Source organism: Physella acuta, unplaced genomic scaffold, assembly GCF_028476545.2.
Source record: "Physella acuta isolate Inbredline_101_S28 unplaced genomic scaffold, ASM2847654v3 ptg000325l, whole genome shotgun sequence".
NCBI lineage: Eukaryota > Metazoa > Mollusca > Gastropoda > Physidae > Physella > Physella acuta.
The window spans coordinates 805,937-822,309 of NW_026731844.1; the positions used below are offsets into that span (position 1 = coordinate 805,937).

The 16,373-nt window shown below is 38.0% G+C and overlaps 1 protein-coding gene across 7 annotated transcripts in view; it reads left to right on the forward strand.

Annotated features, from left to right (window-relative positions):
* The window catches only part of LOC131940662 (transient receptor potential cation channel subfamily M member 3), a 128,901-nt gene that overhangs the window by 83,463 nt on the left and 29,065 nt on the right, over positions 1-16,373 (forward strand). For all 7 annotated transcript variants that reach the window (XM_059299380.1, XM_059299379.1, XM_059299381.1 and 4 more), the window contains one exon: positions 11,929-12,057. In XM_059299380.1, the coding sequence (XP_059155363.1) occupies positions 11,929-12,057 (129 nt within the window). The remainder of the gene's footprint in view (positions 1-11,928; positions 12,058-16,373) is intronic.

Below are 16,373 nucleotides of genomic sequence, written 5' to 3' on the forward strand. Positions count from 1 at the left end.
ACACTTTACAAATTTAATATTAAAATTTTTAAAATATGGAAATCTTCTTATTTCTTTTTACGTAGAGGCAACGTTTTTTGTTTACCTAAAAAAAATCGTCATGGGAATGATGGCCATATGCCTATTATAACGCGTACATCCAGAGATCAATACTTCAGAGTTTAATCGCCGATTAAAGCAATACTTCAGAACACTTTGTCCATATCTCTTGTATTTTCTAGCTTTACACCCTAGGTAAATATGTTTATTGATAATGGTTAAAATTGATTTATGGTTTCACTCACCACGCTATCGATTGTTTTGAAGGATGGTAAAGAAATACACGAAGAAAGACATTTTTCTCGTTAAATAATGTTTTTTGTCCGTGTTCGATACTAAATCACAAGTAAAATTCTATTCTGACCTTTTTAAAAAAGATCTCATTAATTACCTCAGTTATTACCATCATCATAGAGTCAACACCGAAACTGTAAAATAAACAAGTAATACTCAGATGATACAGAACCAAATGTTTATTATGCCAGATGTTATGATAACACAGGATGAAAAGTTTCAAAATGATTGAGTAGAGAGCGCTAGTGAGGTTAGAGCTAAACCTCCGTCAACGTGTGGTACAACACGCCATTGCTGAGCTGGAAGTCTCGAGTTCGGTTCTCGGGTTTGTTACACCCAGCTCTTTTGAGTAACTGACCCAAGTCAAATGTCTCGGCACAGTGCTGACCACATAGACCCTCCCTATGCCGACGTCTCTAATAAACAAATAAGCTCTACTTCATCTGCTCCATGGACAGTCGGTTACTTTGTACAATTATCGGCTAGTATCTGACTTACTTAACCTTTATAGCTGTATGAATTATATTGCTTGATTTCAATATTTACATCCAAACGTTTGCTCGTGTCAATTTAACATTATGCCATTTTAATTAACCGTAATTTAGGCCCTCGGACAATACAGTGTATACACCCCCTTTCTCTCCCCCTCCCCCCCCCCCCCCCCAACTTCTCACCGAACTACAACACTGGGATAGTTGATATAAATGATGCATCTAATTGTTTTTATTAGCACTTGCAACAACATACCGCAAAAACAATTGAACAAGAGAAACTTCTGAATAATACACCAGGCTTTTAAAATATGTGGTTGTTTGTCTTTAGGAACAGTATTGTTTAAATATTTAAACTTTTCATAACTATTGTGTATAAATATTTTTTAACTGTAACCTGATTGCATGACTTTGGATTAAAGAAGCTTATGTTAGTTTAACGCGGTGAGCTAAAAGTAATTGGTCGGTGGTAATAATGTTTGTTAGATTTAAAGCCCCTGCTGTCATCCCGATCCCAAGCGAGTTCCCTTTACACCCGTACACTAAGACGGGCCTACGGACCACTACTAATTGAAGCAACCACATTAGGTTTCACATAGACATCTTTATCAGTGTAGTACGTTACTTTTCTAGAGCAGGGAAAATACGTGTGTGATTATACATTGCTTATATATATATATATATATATATATATATATATATATATATATATATATATATATATATATATATATATATATATATATATATATATATATATATATATATATATATATATACGTTAATCTCCGAAAGTGAGCTTAATAAATCAGTTGTTGATTATAGACAATAGAATTTTAATTTAAGGGGCCTCTACATGTAAAAAATGCTAATTAAACTTGGAAAAAAATATTTTTAGGAAATTGATGTTTTAATAAATTTCATATTCCTAGAATCGAAAACAGTTTCAAGTATACTTGTACGATACATTTTTCTATTTTAATTATAATTTTAAAGACACCACCCTCTGCTTAAAAAATCAACTTTTTAATCAAATACCTGAAATTTTGAGTTGATTTTTATAAAGCAACTATAAAGAAAAATATAGTATATTATATATCATTTTTTTCGTCTGTTTGAGCCGTAAACGATACTCTACATTCGAATACAGTTATTTTACTTGCAAATGTGATATTTCAATAAAAGATTTCGCAAATCAAGCGATTTCATTGGTCCGATTTGTATTCTCAAGCCGTACCTTAGTAATGACCTTTCTGCGCATGCGCAGTGATCGAGTTCGACGGATTTTTGTCAACAAACAAACATGGCTACGTGATTGTCTTCACATCAATTTTTGCAATAACAAACCATTTGTTTTCAACATGGCGTGTAAATAATGCAGTTATTGCTCGAAATAACAGATACCATGACAGGAGTACATTTTTCAGCGAAAGAAATTTGAAGGTAATTTTTTTTAATAACTAGACGCTAAATCTAGATCTAGTGAAGTCGCCATGCCACACAGCGATACTTCACTGACTGACGCGCTGACATTAGTTTCTAAATCTACTAATATGTTGTCTAGTAGTACAGCTTAATTCCTTTATGAGAATTAATTTAGTTAACTATTTACCAATGTTAAACACGCTTGTCAATTACTATTTTTAAATAAATGAAACTGTAGAACCCAGTCATAACGACCCACGAATCTAGTAGACCTAGATCTAGAATTTTCTAGATCTAGTCTAGAATAGTCTAGATCTAGATTCTAGTTGATAGTAGTTTTAGAAATTAACATCTGTGTTTGCTGAATATTGACTAAAATATAAATATTGGTTAAATTTTAGTATAAGCAGTTTTCTAAATTTATGGTTAGATTTATTCCTTGTGTTTTGATCTATGGTCAATATAAGCCCTATTGACTATTCATTATGATTAGTTTTTCAAAATACAATTTTGTTGACTATGACATTATTAGGTTGTTACAATAGGATGAGTTACTGCTAATATTAGCCATTCTAGTTATGTATATTATTAACATTTTAAATTTAAATAAAAGTTGTTCTTTTATTTTTATTTTACAGTCCAACAATTCCAACAATGAATGCCAAAAAAGCTGGTTGTGTGTGAACCCAAATCAGTTTTGACTGCAAACAAGAATCAAGAAATATAACTGTCCCTTACATTATTTGCTTGCTGACATCTACATATCCAGAAGATATGCCACAATTAGGACTGTGCAAGCATTGTGGATAAAACTTTGGGCTTTCCGCAAGGAAATTTGATGTCGTGAAATGTAAATTTGACCTCATGGTTTACAAGAAGCTCACTTTAGATACACCTACATCATGATGTCAATATTTGAGTCATGTTATCTATAAAGACAGTGGTGTTAGTTTCTCAAAATTCAGATGTTTACTTGGTGAATGGATTTGAAAAAAAAACAATGAATCTCTCATCATTTTACATACTGTTGCCCAAAGTTTTGCTGCGATACTACTAAGTAAGTACACTAAAGCTGCTTATGTTTTTATTAGCAAGATAAATGCTGTTTGTACTAGAACTTAAGAGCAATACAGCAGCAAAGTGCCCATCTACTATAAATAACTTATGATGTCAAGTTATTGAGCTCACCCTCTTCAAGCAGAATTGTGAATGTCGTCATAAGCTAAAGTTGTATGTGAATATTATTAGTACATTATTTGTCAAATTTGTATTAAACTATAGTTCAAATATGTACTATATCAAGCTTATGTAAGTCTGGGAAAAAGACAATAGCAGCTACGCATGTCAATAGTTGATCAGAAAGGTTTAACTTTTAGTGCAAGTAAACTGCGGAATTGTGCAAACTAAACCACTATAAGATTATAAGTGGTAAAACTTCAGAAGAATGTGCAAACTATAGTTGGCAATGGTTTATTTTTCAACTGCTTATGTTGAACTTTGAATACTAAAAGTTTCTTCCTGATATTGCTGATAGATTTTTTTTTATGGCACTTTAAATGTTTAAAAGTTAATTTTCTCAAAACTTGTTTTTTCAAGATTTTTGCTTATTGTAACTCTAATGTTTTAGCTGTTTGCAGAGATAATGTCTTGAAACTTGGTGTACTTTTTCATTATTCATTTTATGGTGTAACTATATATGTGAGAATGATGTGCATTGTGTACATTTTTATTTTTAAGAAATTTCATAACTTGTATGCCTTGTTTTGAATGATACATTTTTTATAAAAATTGAAAAAAATGTTTCTTTTACATTTTAATGAAAACAAACTGCTACTGGACACTCTAGAATGGTTCTAGTTAAATAAACAGAAATAAAACCATCATTATTTGTTCACATTATTGAAACATTAGATTTGTAAAAAAGGTGTTTTTTTCAAGATGGCCGCCGTTACCATGGCAACCATGCATAATTAGGTCCTGAGAATGTGGAATTTTTATTTACAGTTGCTAACTATTAATAATAGTATATTAGTACTTGCTTATCTCTGCTGTGGGCTAGTTTGGTTTTTGCAGTGTAGTGGCCCCTTAAGTTTATTTATTGATTTGCGCATACTTTGCATGAGCTGTGTAACGTTAACCTATCTATCAGCTAAATAGAAGGAGAACGTCCCCGGATTCTTTTTTCGGGGTCATATGCAAATGCCTTACGGCCTAAGTGGATGAACACTTAACACAACGACCCACTAGGGCTCGAATTTAATGTCTAGGGAAGCTAGTGGTACTATTGTAATTAACACTCATCCAATCTACATACGACCTTTTAATCAGCGAACTCAATTGAGGCAGAAAACAAAGATGAACTAGATAAAATATTTAATGTATAAAATATCAAAAACCCAACTTACACAATGTAGGAAAAAACACTATCACAGATTTCTACACTGTCTAAAGAACAGCTACAGGCCACACAACACTGCTGTAGTTTCTAGACTTACTTAGCGACAAGTAATATTAAACTAGAAGACTAAATCAACTGAAGAAAGCAAGGCACACACAGGTCTTAAGTACTCTCACGTTCAAATGGTCAGAGTCTATAGCCGGACAATATGGACGGCTGCCTGACTAAGGTAAAACTGCCTCGTAGACTGCCAGGTCAAGATAAACTGCCTCGTGTTGCGAGTGTGCGGGGCAATTAAAGACTTCTGTGACAGGGGAGGTTATCCTCAACTCATGTCGCCATTGGTTGGGATAATCATCTGATCAGAATCATTCAATCAGATTTTAATGGAAATTTTCTATGTCTCAAACACCTTAATAAGTCAGTGGAAAAACCCCAGGTGTTACACCATCATTCCATATAAGGAATTATACAATGTCAAAATAAAAATGACTCGACCTAAGTAGGTCACATCCCCTCCCTTTTTGGAAGTGACAGATAGGTTCCACAAAAACATACATAAGGAACCAATCTGGCAATGAAATAACAAAAATGTTTTACAAATGTAGGCAATCAAAATCATAACACCAGATGAAAATATCCCTGAACATAAAAGGGAAGTAACTCCAACTTTTACAATTGGTGAAAGGGGAGTAACCCTTCAAAAAGTAATTATACATCAAAATCCCTCAAAAAAGGGTATTACAATTTTTCCATGAGAATATTAAAAGTGGTAAACCCGCCAGGGTAAGACCTTTATTTCAATGACTAGCTACAATATCAATTGAGTCATATGAGACATATTATTATAAAAGATTACATATAATCAAAAACCACCTTTAATTAAGGTTCACCTGAAAATAAACAAAATATTCAACAGGATTGGAATTTTGAAAAATTCTAACTCACACCACTCATTTTCATATGAGTGACACTCAAACAAAACCTGTTTATGGTCCTAATGAACCACAAAGCATGTCACATGATCAATGTGTACAACAAGATTTTACATACTTGACAAACAATCAGCCACAACATTATCACTACCCTTAATGTGTGAAATTTCCAGATTAAAATTTTGGAAATATAAGCACCATCTCAATATTCTTTGATTTGTCTGTCCTAACTTAGAGGTAAATTTCAGGGGATCATGGTCAGAAAACACTCTGACTGGATTGGTTGAAGAAGAGACATAGACTTCAAAATGTTGTAATGACAAAACCAAAGCTAAAGCTTCTTTTTCAATAGTAGAATAATTCTTTTGGTTTTCATTTAACTTCCTGGAAAAAAAGGCAATGGGATGGTCAATTCCCATGTTGTCTTCTTGAAATAGGACTGAGCCAATGGCTAAGTTGCTAGCATCAATGGCAAGTTTAAAGGGCTTGCTGAAATTTGGTGCAGCCATAACAGGAGCATTAGATAGAAATGACTTAATAGTTAAAAAAGCTTCTTGACATTTATCTGACCATTCAAACTCAACACCCTTTTTCAATAATGCAGTAAGAGGTTCAGCAATAGCTGAAAAGTTTTGACAGAACCGCCTATAGTAACCAGCCATCCCAAGGAACTTTTTGATCTCTTTACAATTTTTGGGAGGTGGTAACCTTACAATAGCATCTACTTTAGCTTCAATGGGCCGAACTTGGTTCGTTCCCACTTGATAACCCAAATAGGTAATTGAAGCTTTACAAAAATCACTTTTATGTAAGTTTACAGTAAAATTAACTTCAGACAATTTTCTAAAAAGGCTAGTCAACTGAACAATATGTTCTTCAAAAGTATTAGAAAATACAACTATATCATCTATGTAGGCCTCACATTGGTCTATGTCAGCAATGACAGAGTTAATGACCCTCTGGAAAGTTTGACCAGCATTTCGCATACCAAAGGGCATGCGTTTGTATCTATAAAAACCATTAGGGGTTACAAAAGCAGATATTTCTTTTGCACGGTCAGATAAGGGGATTTGCCAGTATCCTGAAAGTAAATCAATTTTGGAAATTATCTTAGCTTGACCAACTTTATCAATAACGTCCTCTATCCGAGGTAAGGGATAGGAATCAGCTTTGGTGAGCGCATTCACCTTCCTAAAGTCGGTCACAAACCTGAAAGATCCACCGTCTTTCGGGACTAGGAGACATGGGGAACTCCAGTTGCTGAAACTGGGCTCAATGATATCATTCTTGAGCATATAATCAATTTCATCTTTTATCAAAGCAGCTTTTTCCGGGTTAACTCTATAGGGGTGTTGTTTAATGGGATTTGCGTCACCAACGTCTACATCATGAGGTGGAACCTTCGCTTCTTTGGGGACATCCCCAAAAATAGAGGGAAATGTCTCAAATAACTGAGACAATCTATGGCTTTCCTCTGTGGACAAATGCATAAGGTGGACATTCAAATTATCTAAAAAGGAAGAATTTACCAATTTTGGGGGTTTCAATTTATCATGTATCACATCATCAGAAACATTTGAACATACAGGTAAGGTAATTTTAGCTGTGGATTGAAAATTGTTACAATTATCATAATATTTTTTCAGTGAGTTAACATGATACACTGTCTGTTTCTTTCTTCTGTCGGGCGTATTGACAACATAGTTCAAATCACTTAATTTTGAATGCACAGTAAAGGGTCCACAATATCTCAAGGATAACGCATTGTTCAGATTAGGTACTAGCACAAGAACTTTGTCGCCTGGATTGAATGTTCGTTTACAAGAACTCTTATCATACAGTTCTTTCATTCTAACTTGGGCCTTTCTTAAGTTCTTGTGAGCCATTTCGCACACGGCTTTCAGTCGAACGTGAAAATCGTCGAAGTTTTCCACTGGATGATCACTGGTACCTGTCCAACGTTCGTGAATCAGCTTCAGGGGGCCACGGACAGAATGTCCAAACACAAGTTGAAAAGGCGAGTAGCCTAAAGAGTCCTGGACACAGTCCCTCGCGGCGAAAATAATCCAAGGAACAGACTCATCCCATTGGGTGTTACTGTTAGCGAATGTCCTTAGCATGGTTTTGAGGGTTTGGTGGAACCTCTCAAGTACGCCTTGAGACTGAGGGTGGTAGGCTGAGCTGGTGATGTGGGTAACGCCTAGCTTGGCTAGCGCTTCCTGAAAATGGTGACTGGTGAAGTTGCTGCCTTGATCTGTTTGCACGATTCTAGGTAATCCAAAGGTAGTGAAGAACCGGGTCATGGCTCTGACTACAGTCTTTGCCTTAATGTTCCGTAAGGGAATCGCCTCGGGAAAACGGGTACTTGAACACATAAAGGTAAGTAGGTACTCGTTGCCCGCCTTGGTTTTAGGCAAGGGACCTACACAGTCCATGACGATTTTAGAAAAAGGTTCTTCTAATACAGGAATCGGACTCAAAGGGGCCTTAGGAATTGTCTGGTTTGGCTTTCCGGCCAACTGACAGTTCGTGCAACTTCTACAGTAACGCGACACATCTTTTCTCATTTTGGGCCAAAAGAACAGTTCTTTGATCTTCGCCGTCGTTTTAGTGACACCTGGGTGCGCTGACATTGGATGGTCATGTGCCAGCTTAAGTATTTCATGCCGATAAGGTGGAGGGACCCACAGCTGGTTTTTACCCAACCATGGTTCGGCTGGTGAGGCAATCACTGGTATAGCGCGACGAAAGAAGAGGCCGTTCTCGGAGAAATATTCTCCATCGTCAGATGATAGAGATTTTTCGACCGTTGCTTGGAGTTCCGCGTCGACTTGTTGAGCTTTAATGATGTCTTCCTGAGATATTCTCAGGGGTAAGCCCAGGCTTGTGTTTTCTGGAAGCATAGACTCCAGTTTGGGAGTCGAATTTCTTGACGATGATGGTAGATGTGGTTCAGACGTTGTGTCAGCCAATTGTTTGGTCTGGCTTCTTGTCACCGCACATGCAGGATACAGTTCATTATCATTATCTGGAACTGTTGACAAAGGGTCTGAAACCGTACAGGGGTATACTTTGCTTCCCGCAAGGTCATTCCCTAGAAGTAGGTGTACTCCTGGGACAGGAATACTATCTATCACACCTAAAATGACCTCACCTTCGACGAGATGATGTTTCAGGGCAAACTTGTGTAGAGGGACGACAGTAGATTTTGTCCCCACTCCCTGGATAATGGAAATCTTTCCGGTGTTCGTCTCTGGTGTAATGTCCATTGAACTTTTCAAAAGGAGTGATTGTGACGCTCCTGTGTCTCTTAGGACGGTGATATTCCGCTGAGACAACGGATCACCTGGTTTGCTAATGAGGGCTTCAGCAATAAAAGATGAAAAGTCAACTTTTCTCGATCCCTCGAGATCGGTAGACTCGGAAGAAACTGGATGGTGGCGAGAACAGTCAAAATGTGACTGCACATAATGTGTGGAGACTTGACTACCTTCTTGCGGACACTTAGGGTTAGAGTCCTTTAGAATTCTAGAGTTCATAGTTGAACTGGCTGCTTGAGGGGATAGAGCATAGTGCGCAGAAGTACGCACCACCTCTCTGTTATATTGACGACGTTTGTAACAGTCCTTGACAAGATGACCAGGCCTTTTGCAGAACTGGCATACTGCTCGACGATTGAGAGTTGATCTTGGTTTCTCTCTGGACTGTAATGCCTTCACGTGTTGGCCAACAGGAGGATTGCTGCCAAAAAGGGGAAGCACGGGGTTGAGGCGGTTTCCTGACACTGGTGGTTTCTTATGCACCAACATATATGTGTCAGCCGACTCAGCAGCCTTCTGGATGTCAGTTATCTTGTTATCCAGAATGTGTAGTCGTATCTCTTCAGGCAGGGACGATAGGAATTCTTCCCTTAGGATAAGTGACCTGAGTTTCTCAAACTCAGAAACTTCCTCAGAGTGTAGCCACCTTGAGAATATTTTCTCCTTTTCAAAGAGAAATTCCACATATGATTGTGTGGGTAACTTGCGGAGTGTTCGGAATTTTGTCCGATAGGCCTCGGGCGTCAGTGCGTAGGCCTTTAAAATGGCAGTTTTGACCAAACTATAGTTATTTTGAACGTCGTGAGAGAGTGCCTGGTATGTTTTTGCAGCTTTCCCAGTAAGGACAGAGCTCAATAAAGCAGTAATGGAAGTTTCGGGCCATTCACATGTCTTCGCTAAACTCTCAAACGAGTTAAAGAAAACGACCAAATCTGTTTCATCAAATTTCGGAACTAATTTCCCAAATTTGGCAATCACTTGCCCTACCGACAACTTTTTTGGATCTACCGGAGAAGTGACATCACTAACTTGACCAAACTCTAATTCCAACCTCCTCTTATCTAAAGCAATTTTAGCCTCTAACTCCTGTTTCTCTAGAGCACTTTTAGTTTCAAACTCCTTTTCTTTTAATAGAAGCTCCCTCTCTTCTATAGATTTCTCCTCGCGGAGCAACACACTAGCTAACAAACTTTCGTCAAATACTCCTTCATTAATGAAATGAACAACAATTTTATCTCTCAACACCTCTGACTTCTGCGTAACAGAATAATCCAATTTCAATTCCTTAACAACACTAACCAAAACTTTTCTACTCAACTTTTCTACATCTTCAACAGTAGGATTAGCCAAAAAAGACTCCATAACACTACTTGAAAATCACAACAAGCCTAGATTCTTTAAATTAATACACAGCGTTGGGCCGTGTACTTGACCTCTAAATGTAGGACGTGACACGTCTGCTTATTTGACCTAGATACTCTAGCCTGAGCGCGCGTTGTAAGACCACGGCGCTACACTGGATAAAAAAACAACTAGACCAGACTAAACTTAGTATTCAACTGATATAACCAACAACTGGAACGACAGATTAAATCCCGGACGAGCCCCCACTTTGTAACGTTAACCTATCTATCAGCTAAATAGAAGGAGAACGTCCCCGGATTCTTTTTTCGGGGTCATATGCAAATGCCTTACGGCCTAAGTGGATGAACACTTAACACAACGACCCACTAGGGCTCGAATTTAATGTCTAGGGAAGCTAGTGGTACTATTGTAATTAACACTCATCCAATCTACATACGACCTTTTAATCAGCGAACTCAATTGAGGCAGAAAACAAAGATGAACTAGATAAAATATTTAATGTATAAAATATCAAAAACCCAACTTACACAATGTAGGAAAAAACACTATCACAGATTTCTACACTGTCTAAAGAACAGCTACAGGCCACACAACACTGCTGTAGTTTCTAGACTTACTTAGCGACAAGTAATATTAAACTAGAAGACTAAATCAACTGAAGAAAGCAAGGCACACACAGGTCTTAAGTACTCTCACGTTCAAATGGTCAGAGTCTATAGCCGGACAATATGGACGGCTGCCTGACTAAGGTAAAACTGCCTCGTAGACTGCCAGGTCAAGATAAACTGCCTCGTGTTGCGAGTGTGCGGGGCAATTAAAGACTTCTGTGACAGGGGAGGTTATCCTCAACTCATGTCGCCATTGGTTGGGATAATCATCTGATCAGAATCATTCAATCAGATTTTAATGGAAATTTTCTATGTCTCAAACACCTTAATAAGTCAGTGGAAAAACCCCAGGTGTTACACCATCATTCCATATAAGGAATTATACAATGTCAAAATAAAAATGACTCGACCTAAGTAGGTCACAGCTGTAATTCCCATGAGGCTTGCCTGCCATTTTTTTTTTAACGTAGCCCCTTAATTCCCCTGGCGTCTAATATTCACGTTGGTTTTTTCGGGCTGAGAGAAACTGGATCTTTCATTACTTGGGGTCATGCACTAGAAATTTAATTTAATACGGTTACCTCTTATAATTAATCCCTGGGGGAAAAAATAACAAGTTAACCCCATTTTTCCCTGAAGTATGTACTTAAAACTGGTGGATTAGCTTTATTAGAACAATGAACAGACCTACTATAGTGGAAAACGATGAATATTTAAAACTATCCTGGTAGCCTAGTTGCGTTATTTTGCGTTACGTTAGTTGGTTTCGTGAAAATCAATGAAGGGACTTTGTAAACAAAAAACACGGGCAACTATTGCCTAGTCACACAAACTTGTATTGCTCTCTGCACCGTGTCTTTCTCTCGTGTACACACAATGTTGGATGTATTTAAGTCTACTCTACTTTTATTTTATTTTAATAATGAATGCAAACATTCAAATAGTAAAATGGTTGGATGAGCTGATAATATAAAATAAATGAATGAACACAAAGATAGGGGGGGGGGGGGGGTTACAACCTCATGGTGTGATTTGTGTAACGCTATTTTTCAGATCGGTTATGTTGTGTTTCTCATCATCTACTGCTATGTCATACTTGACCGTCTGAAGCAGATCCCTACTTGGACAGAACTCTACACCATCGCTTTCATCTTCACTATGGCCTTGGAGAAGATTCGCCAGGTGAGTAGTACAAACAGGTCGGGGTGGGGTAGGGGCGCTGGATGTATTATATTCACCTGGTGAGTAGTGCACACGGGTTAGGGGGGCGCTGGATTTATTACATTCACCAGGTGAGTAATACAAACATGTTAGGGCGGGGGCGCTGGATGTATTACATTCACCAGGTGAGTAATACAAACATGTTGGGGGGCGGGGGCGCTGGATGTATTACATGGCCGTCATCTCTTGTTTAACTACTGTCACGTGTATCAGTTCACACCGGAAAAGCTTTTAACTTTCTCCTAATTGTAGAAGCAAAATAAATGAAAGAATCCGTTTTAGGAGGTCGACGTTTTTCCTGTTTTCGGTGTAAAAATGTAGAGCCAAGGTCCGTGCGCTGTGTCTACCCACGGCGGTATGTTTGAAGGCCGTGAGTGGCGCGCTGGCTGGTTGATTAAGATTGAGCTGATAGCCGAGATAACCTTATATAGCTTTCTTCTTCCACTTGACCAGGTAAAATACGGTGCTGACGTTCACCGCTGGAAGATTACTTTTTTTTTTTAATTCAACCAGTACCTTATTTGAAAACGTTGTATAGCTTTTAGATTTTACAAGGTTTAAACAGGTTTATAACGATGAATGAAAACTAGAAGATGGTTTTGTTTTACTTTGACCATTACCGACTTTTGTCTTTGATAACCTTAAAAGCTTTCATGTTGAAAAGTCCAGAGCTAAGATGATATTGTTTTGTTTCTTTTAACCGGTATCACGAAACATTTCAAAGTTCGAGCTTTTAAACCACCGTGATCGGCTTAGCGCCGTGGTCTACCCCGTTGTGCACCACGGTCTGCCTGTACTTGAGCTCGATCTGCTCCAGCAGGGGCATGACGCTATCTGTGTGGCACTGGTGGTTGTCGCTCACACTCCCGTCCAGGTTCCGACCCCGCTGCCGGAAACAGCAGCAGCAGGAGTCTGATAAAGCACACGTGAAGGACTTGACGCTTGACGCCATTTTCGCCACCTCTCGGCGAAAACCTTTCGTTAGCGCGCAGTAGAGGAAGAAATTGATGGAGTGGTTGGTGTAGAGAAGTATAAAAAACACAACCTGAAGAATAAAACCGAAATTTCAGTTTTATTAATGTAATCAACTAAATTTGATTTAAGTTGTGTATAAATATATAAAAATAAAAACTATTTGATTAATTAAACTAAAAAAAAAATTAAAGTATAAATGTAAGCCATGCGCTGAACAATATGAAACAATAGTAAAAACCTGCTACCATTCTGTGTTGTGCGGTTTGTCAATCTACTAAGTGACCTAGTGTTCAAAGTTTTTTTTTTCTTGTCGCCTTTTTTAAATGTCAGTTTAAGACTAAGTCTTATTTAAGCTAACCTCTACTACTATCCTCCCATTGATATTGGTTAGACATACAGGATTATGTAAGAAAAAGAAGATCCAGTTATAAACTAGTACAAACTACAATGTATCGTTTCTTAAAAACTCAATAGCCACGTGGTGTCGTCACTGAAGCAGACATGTTTTACAAGGTGATAAAACCACAGCCGTATTGTCCTGTGGTTAATGCCGCGTTCATTGACTGACTCGGTAGTCAGATAGTGACACGACGTGTTCGGTGTGTTAAAATAGGGATAAGGACAGGGCATTATTGGACTCAGATCATGGTATGTGGACCAGAAATTATTGGACTGAGATCATGGGATGTGGACCAGAAATTATTGGACTGAGAACATGGGATGTGGACCAGACATTATTGGACTGAGATCATGGGATGTGGACCAGAAATTATTGGATTGAGAACATGGGATGTGGACCAGAAATTATTGGACTGAGATCAAGGGATGTGGACCAGAAATTATTGGACTGAGAACAAGGGATGTGGACCAGAAGTTATTGGACTGAGAACAAGGGATGTGGATCAGAAGTTATTGGACTGAGATCATGGTATGTGGACCAGTCATTATTGGACTGAGATCATGGGATGTGGACAAGAAGTTATTGGACTGAGATCATGGGATGTGGACCAGAAATAATTGGACTGAGATCATGGGATGTGGACCAGAAATTATTGGACTGAGAACATGGGATGTGGACCAAAAATTATTGGACTGAGAACATGGGATGTGGACCAGAAATTATTGGACTGAGATCATGGGATGTGGACCAGAAATTATTGGACTGAGATCATGGGATGTGGACCAGAAATTATTTGACTTAGATCATGGGATGTGAACCAGAAATAATTGGACTGAGAACATGGGATGTGGACCAGAAATTATTGGACTGAGATCATGGGATGTGGACCAGAAATTATTGGACTGAGAACATGGGATGTGGACCAGAAATTATTGGACTGAGAACATGGGATGTGGACCAGAAATTATTGGACTGAGAACATGGGATGTGGACCAGAAATTATTGGACTGAGAACATGGGATGTGGACCAGAAATTATTGGACTGAGAACATGGGATGTGGACCAGAAATTATTGGACTGAGATCATGGGATGTGGACCAGAAATTATTGGACTGAGAACATGGGATGTGGACCAGAAATTATTGGACTGAGAACATGGGATGTGGACCAGAAATTATTGGACTGAGATCGTGGGATGTGGACCAGAAATTATTGGACTGAGAACATGGGATGTGGACCAGAAATTATTGGACTGAGAACATGGGATGTGGACCAGAAATTATTGGACTGAGATCATGGGATGTGGACCAGAAATTATTGGACTGAGATCATGGGATGTGGACCAGAAATTATTGGACTGAGATCAAGGGATGTGGACCAGAAATTATTGGACTGAGAACAAGGGATGTGGACCAGAAGTTATTGGACTGAGATCATGGGATGTGGACCAGAATTTATTGGACTGAGATCATGGGATGTGGACCAGAAATTATTGGACTGAGATCATGGGATATGGACCAGAAATTATTGGACTGAGATCATGGGATGTGGACCAGAAATTATTGGACTGAGATCATGGGATGTGGACCAAAAATTATTTGACTGAGAGCTAGGGATGTGGACGACTATATTGGACTGAGATCATGGGATATGGACCAGAAATTATTGGACTGAGATCATGGGATGTGGACCAGAAATTATTGGACTGAGATCATGGTATGTGGATCTGACTATATTGGAATGAGATCATACTTCTGGCTGTAAACCAGACAGTTGGGTTCCGGCGTTTTTTCAGAACAAATTCTAGAGAACCGAAACAGTGGTGAACTGAGCCGTCGGGGACAAGGGGGAGAATCCCAGTGGGCCGCCAGTAGCGGTGCGGTAATTTTAGAAAATTAAAGTCGGAAATGGCTTTTTTTTCTCCGGGCCACTAGAACACTCCAGTCCAGCACTGAACCGAAATAAATCTTGTTACATAGGCATAATAATGTCCACTTTTTCGGGCCAAAATTACATTTTATCGGACCAATGATCACGGTGGCAAATAAGAAAAAAACAGCCTTTAAAAGGATAGTATTCTGAGTGCGTGTATATTACACTAGTCTTTAGACTGTTTTCGATGTTTTTCTTGCCAAAACGCCACGGCGGTGAAAACTTATATAACTTTATTTTCTATCGAATATAAACCGGGAATGATCTCCCCTAAACTTTCTCGAATATTCTTATATAAAAAAACAGGCGATGGGAACTCGGGATATAGACATGATTTTTAATCCATTTTAAATACTTAAACTTCTTTAAAATAGAATAAAATCTCGTAGAAAAAAGAATTGCACACCAGTGAACGCCAAATAAAATGTGCATAATAGTGCGGTATATTATTAGTACTTTATAAATTTTGATTAGTTTTTGAGAAATCGGAAATAGCGTAAATTAGTACTTCCGGTCAACGGAAATTACTCAAAATTTGACAGAAGGTAGAGAATTAGATCTTTTACTTACGTGGGAAATTTCATTTATCTATCTGAAATAGTACTCAAGTTATAGGCTTTTGAAAAATTCAAAGTTTAAAAAATACCACTTCCGGTTATCGGAAATCGCTCAAAAGTTGATACGGATCTACGATTTTGATAAAATACTTATATTATGAAATTTCATCAACCTAGCTGTAACGGCACTCAAGTTATCGTGTTTACAGACACACAGACAGACACACACACATACACACAGACATACGGACAAGATTGCAAAATTATGTTTTTCCGTATCAGTGAGGTGTAAAACGTCGAGATTTGCAAAAATCTCGACGTCGAGATTTGCAAAAATCTCGATTTTTTTTTTTTTTTTTTGCACGATTACAAGACTTTCTCTATACTTTGTATATAGATCTAAGAGAAAGTAA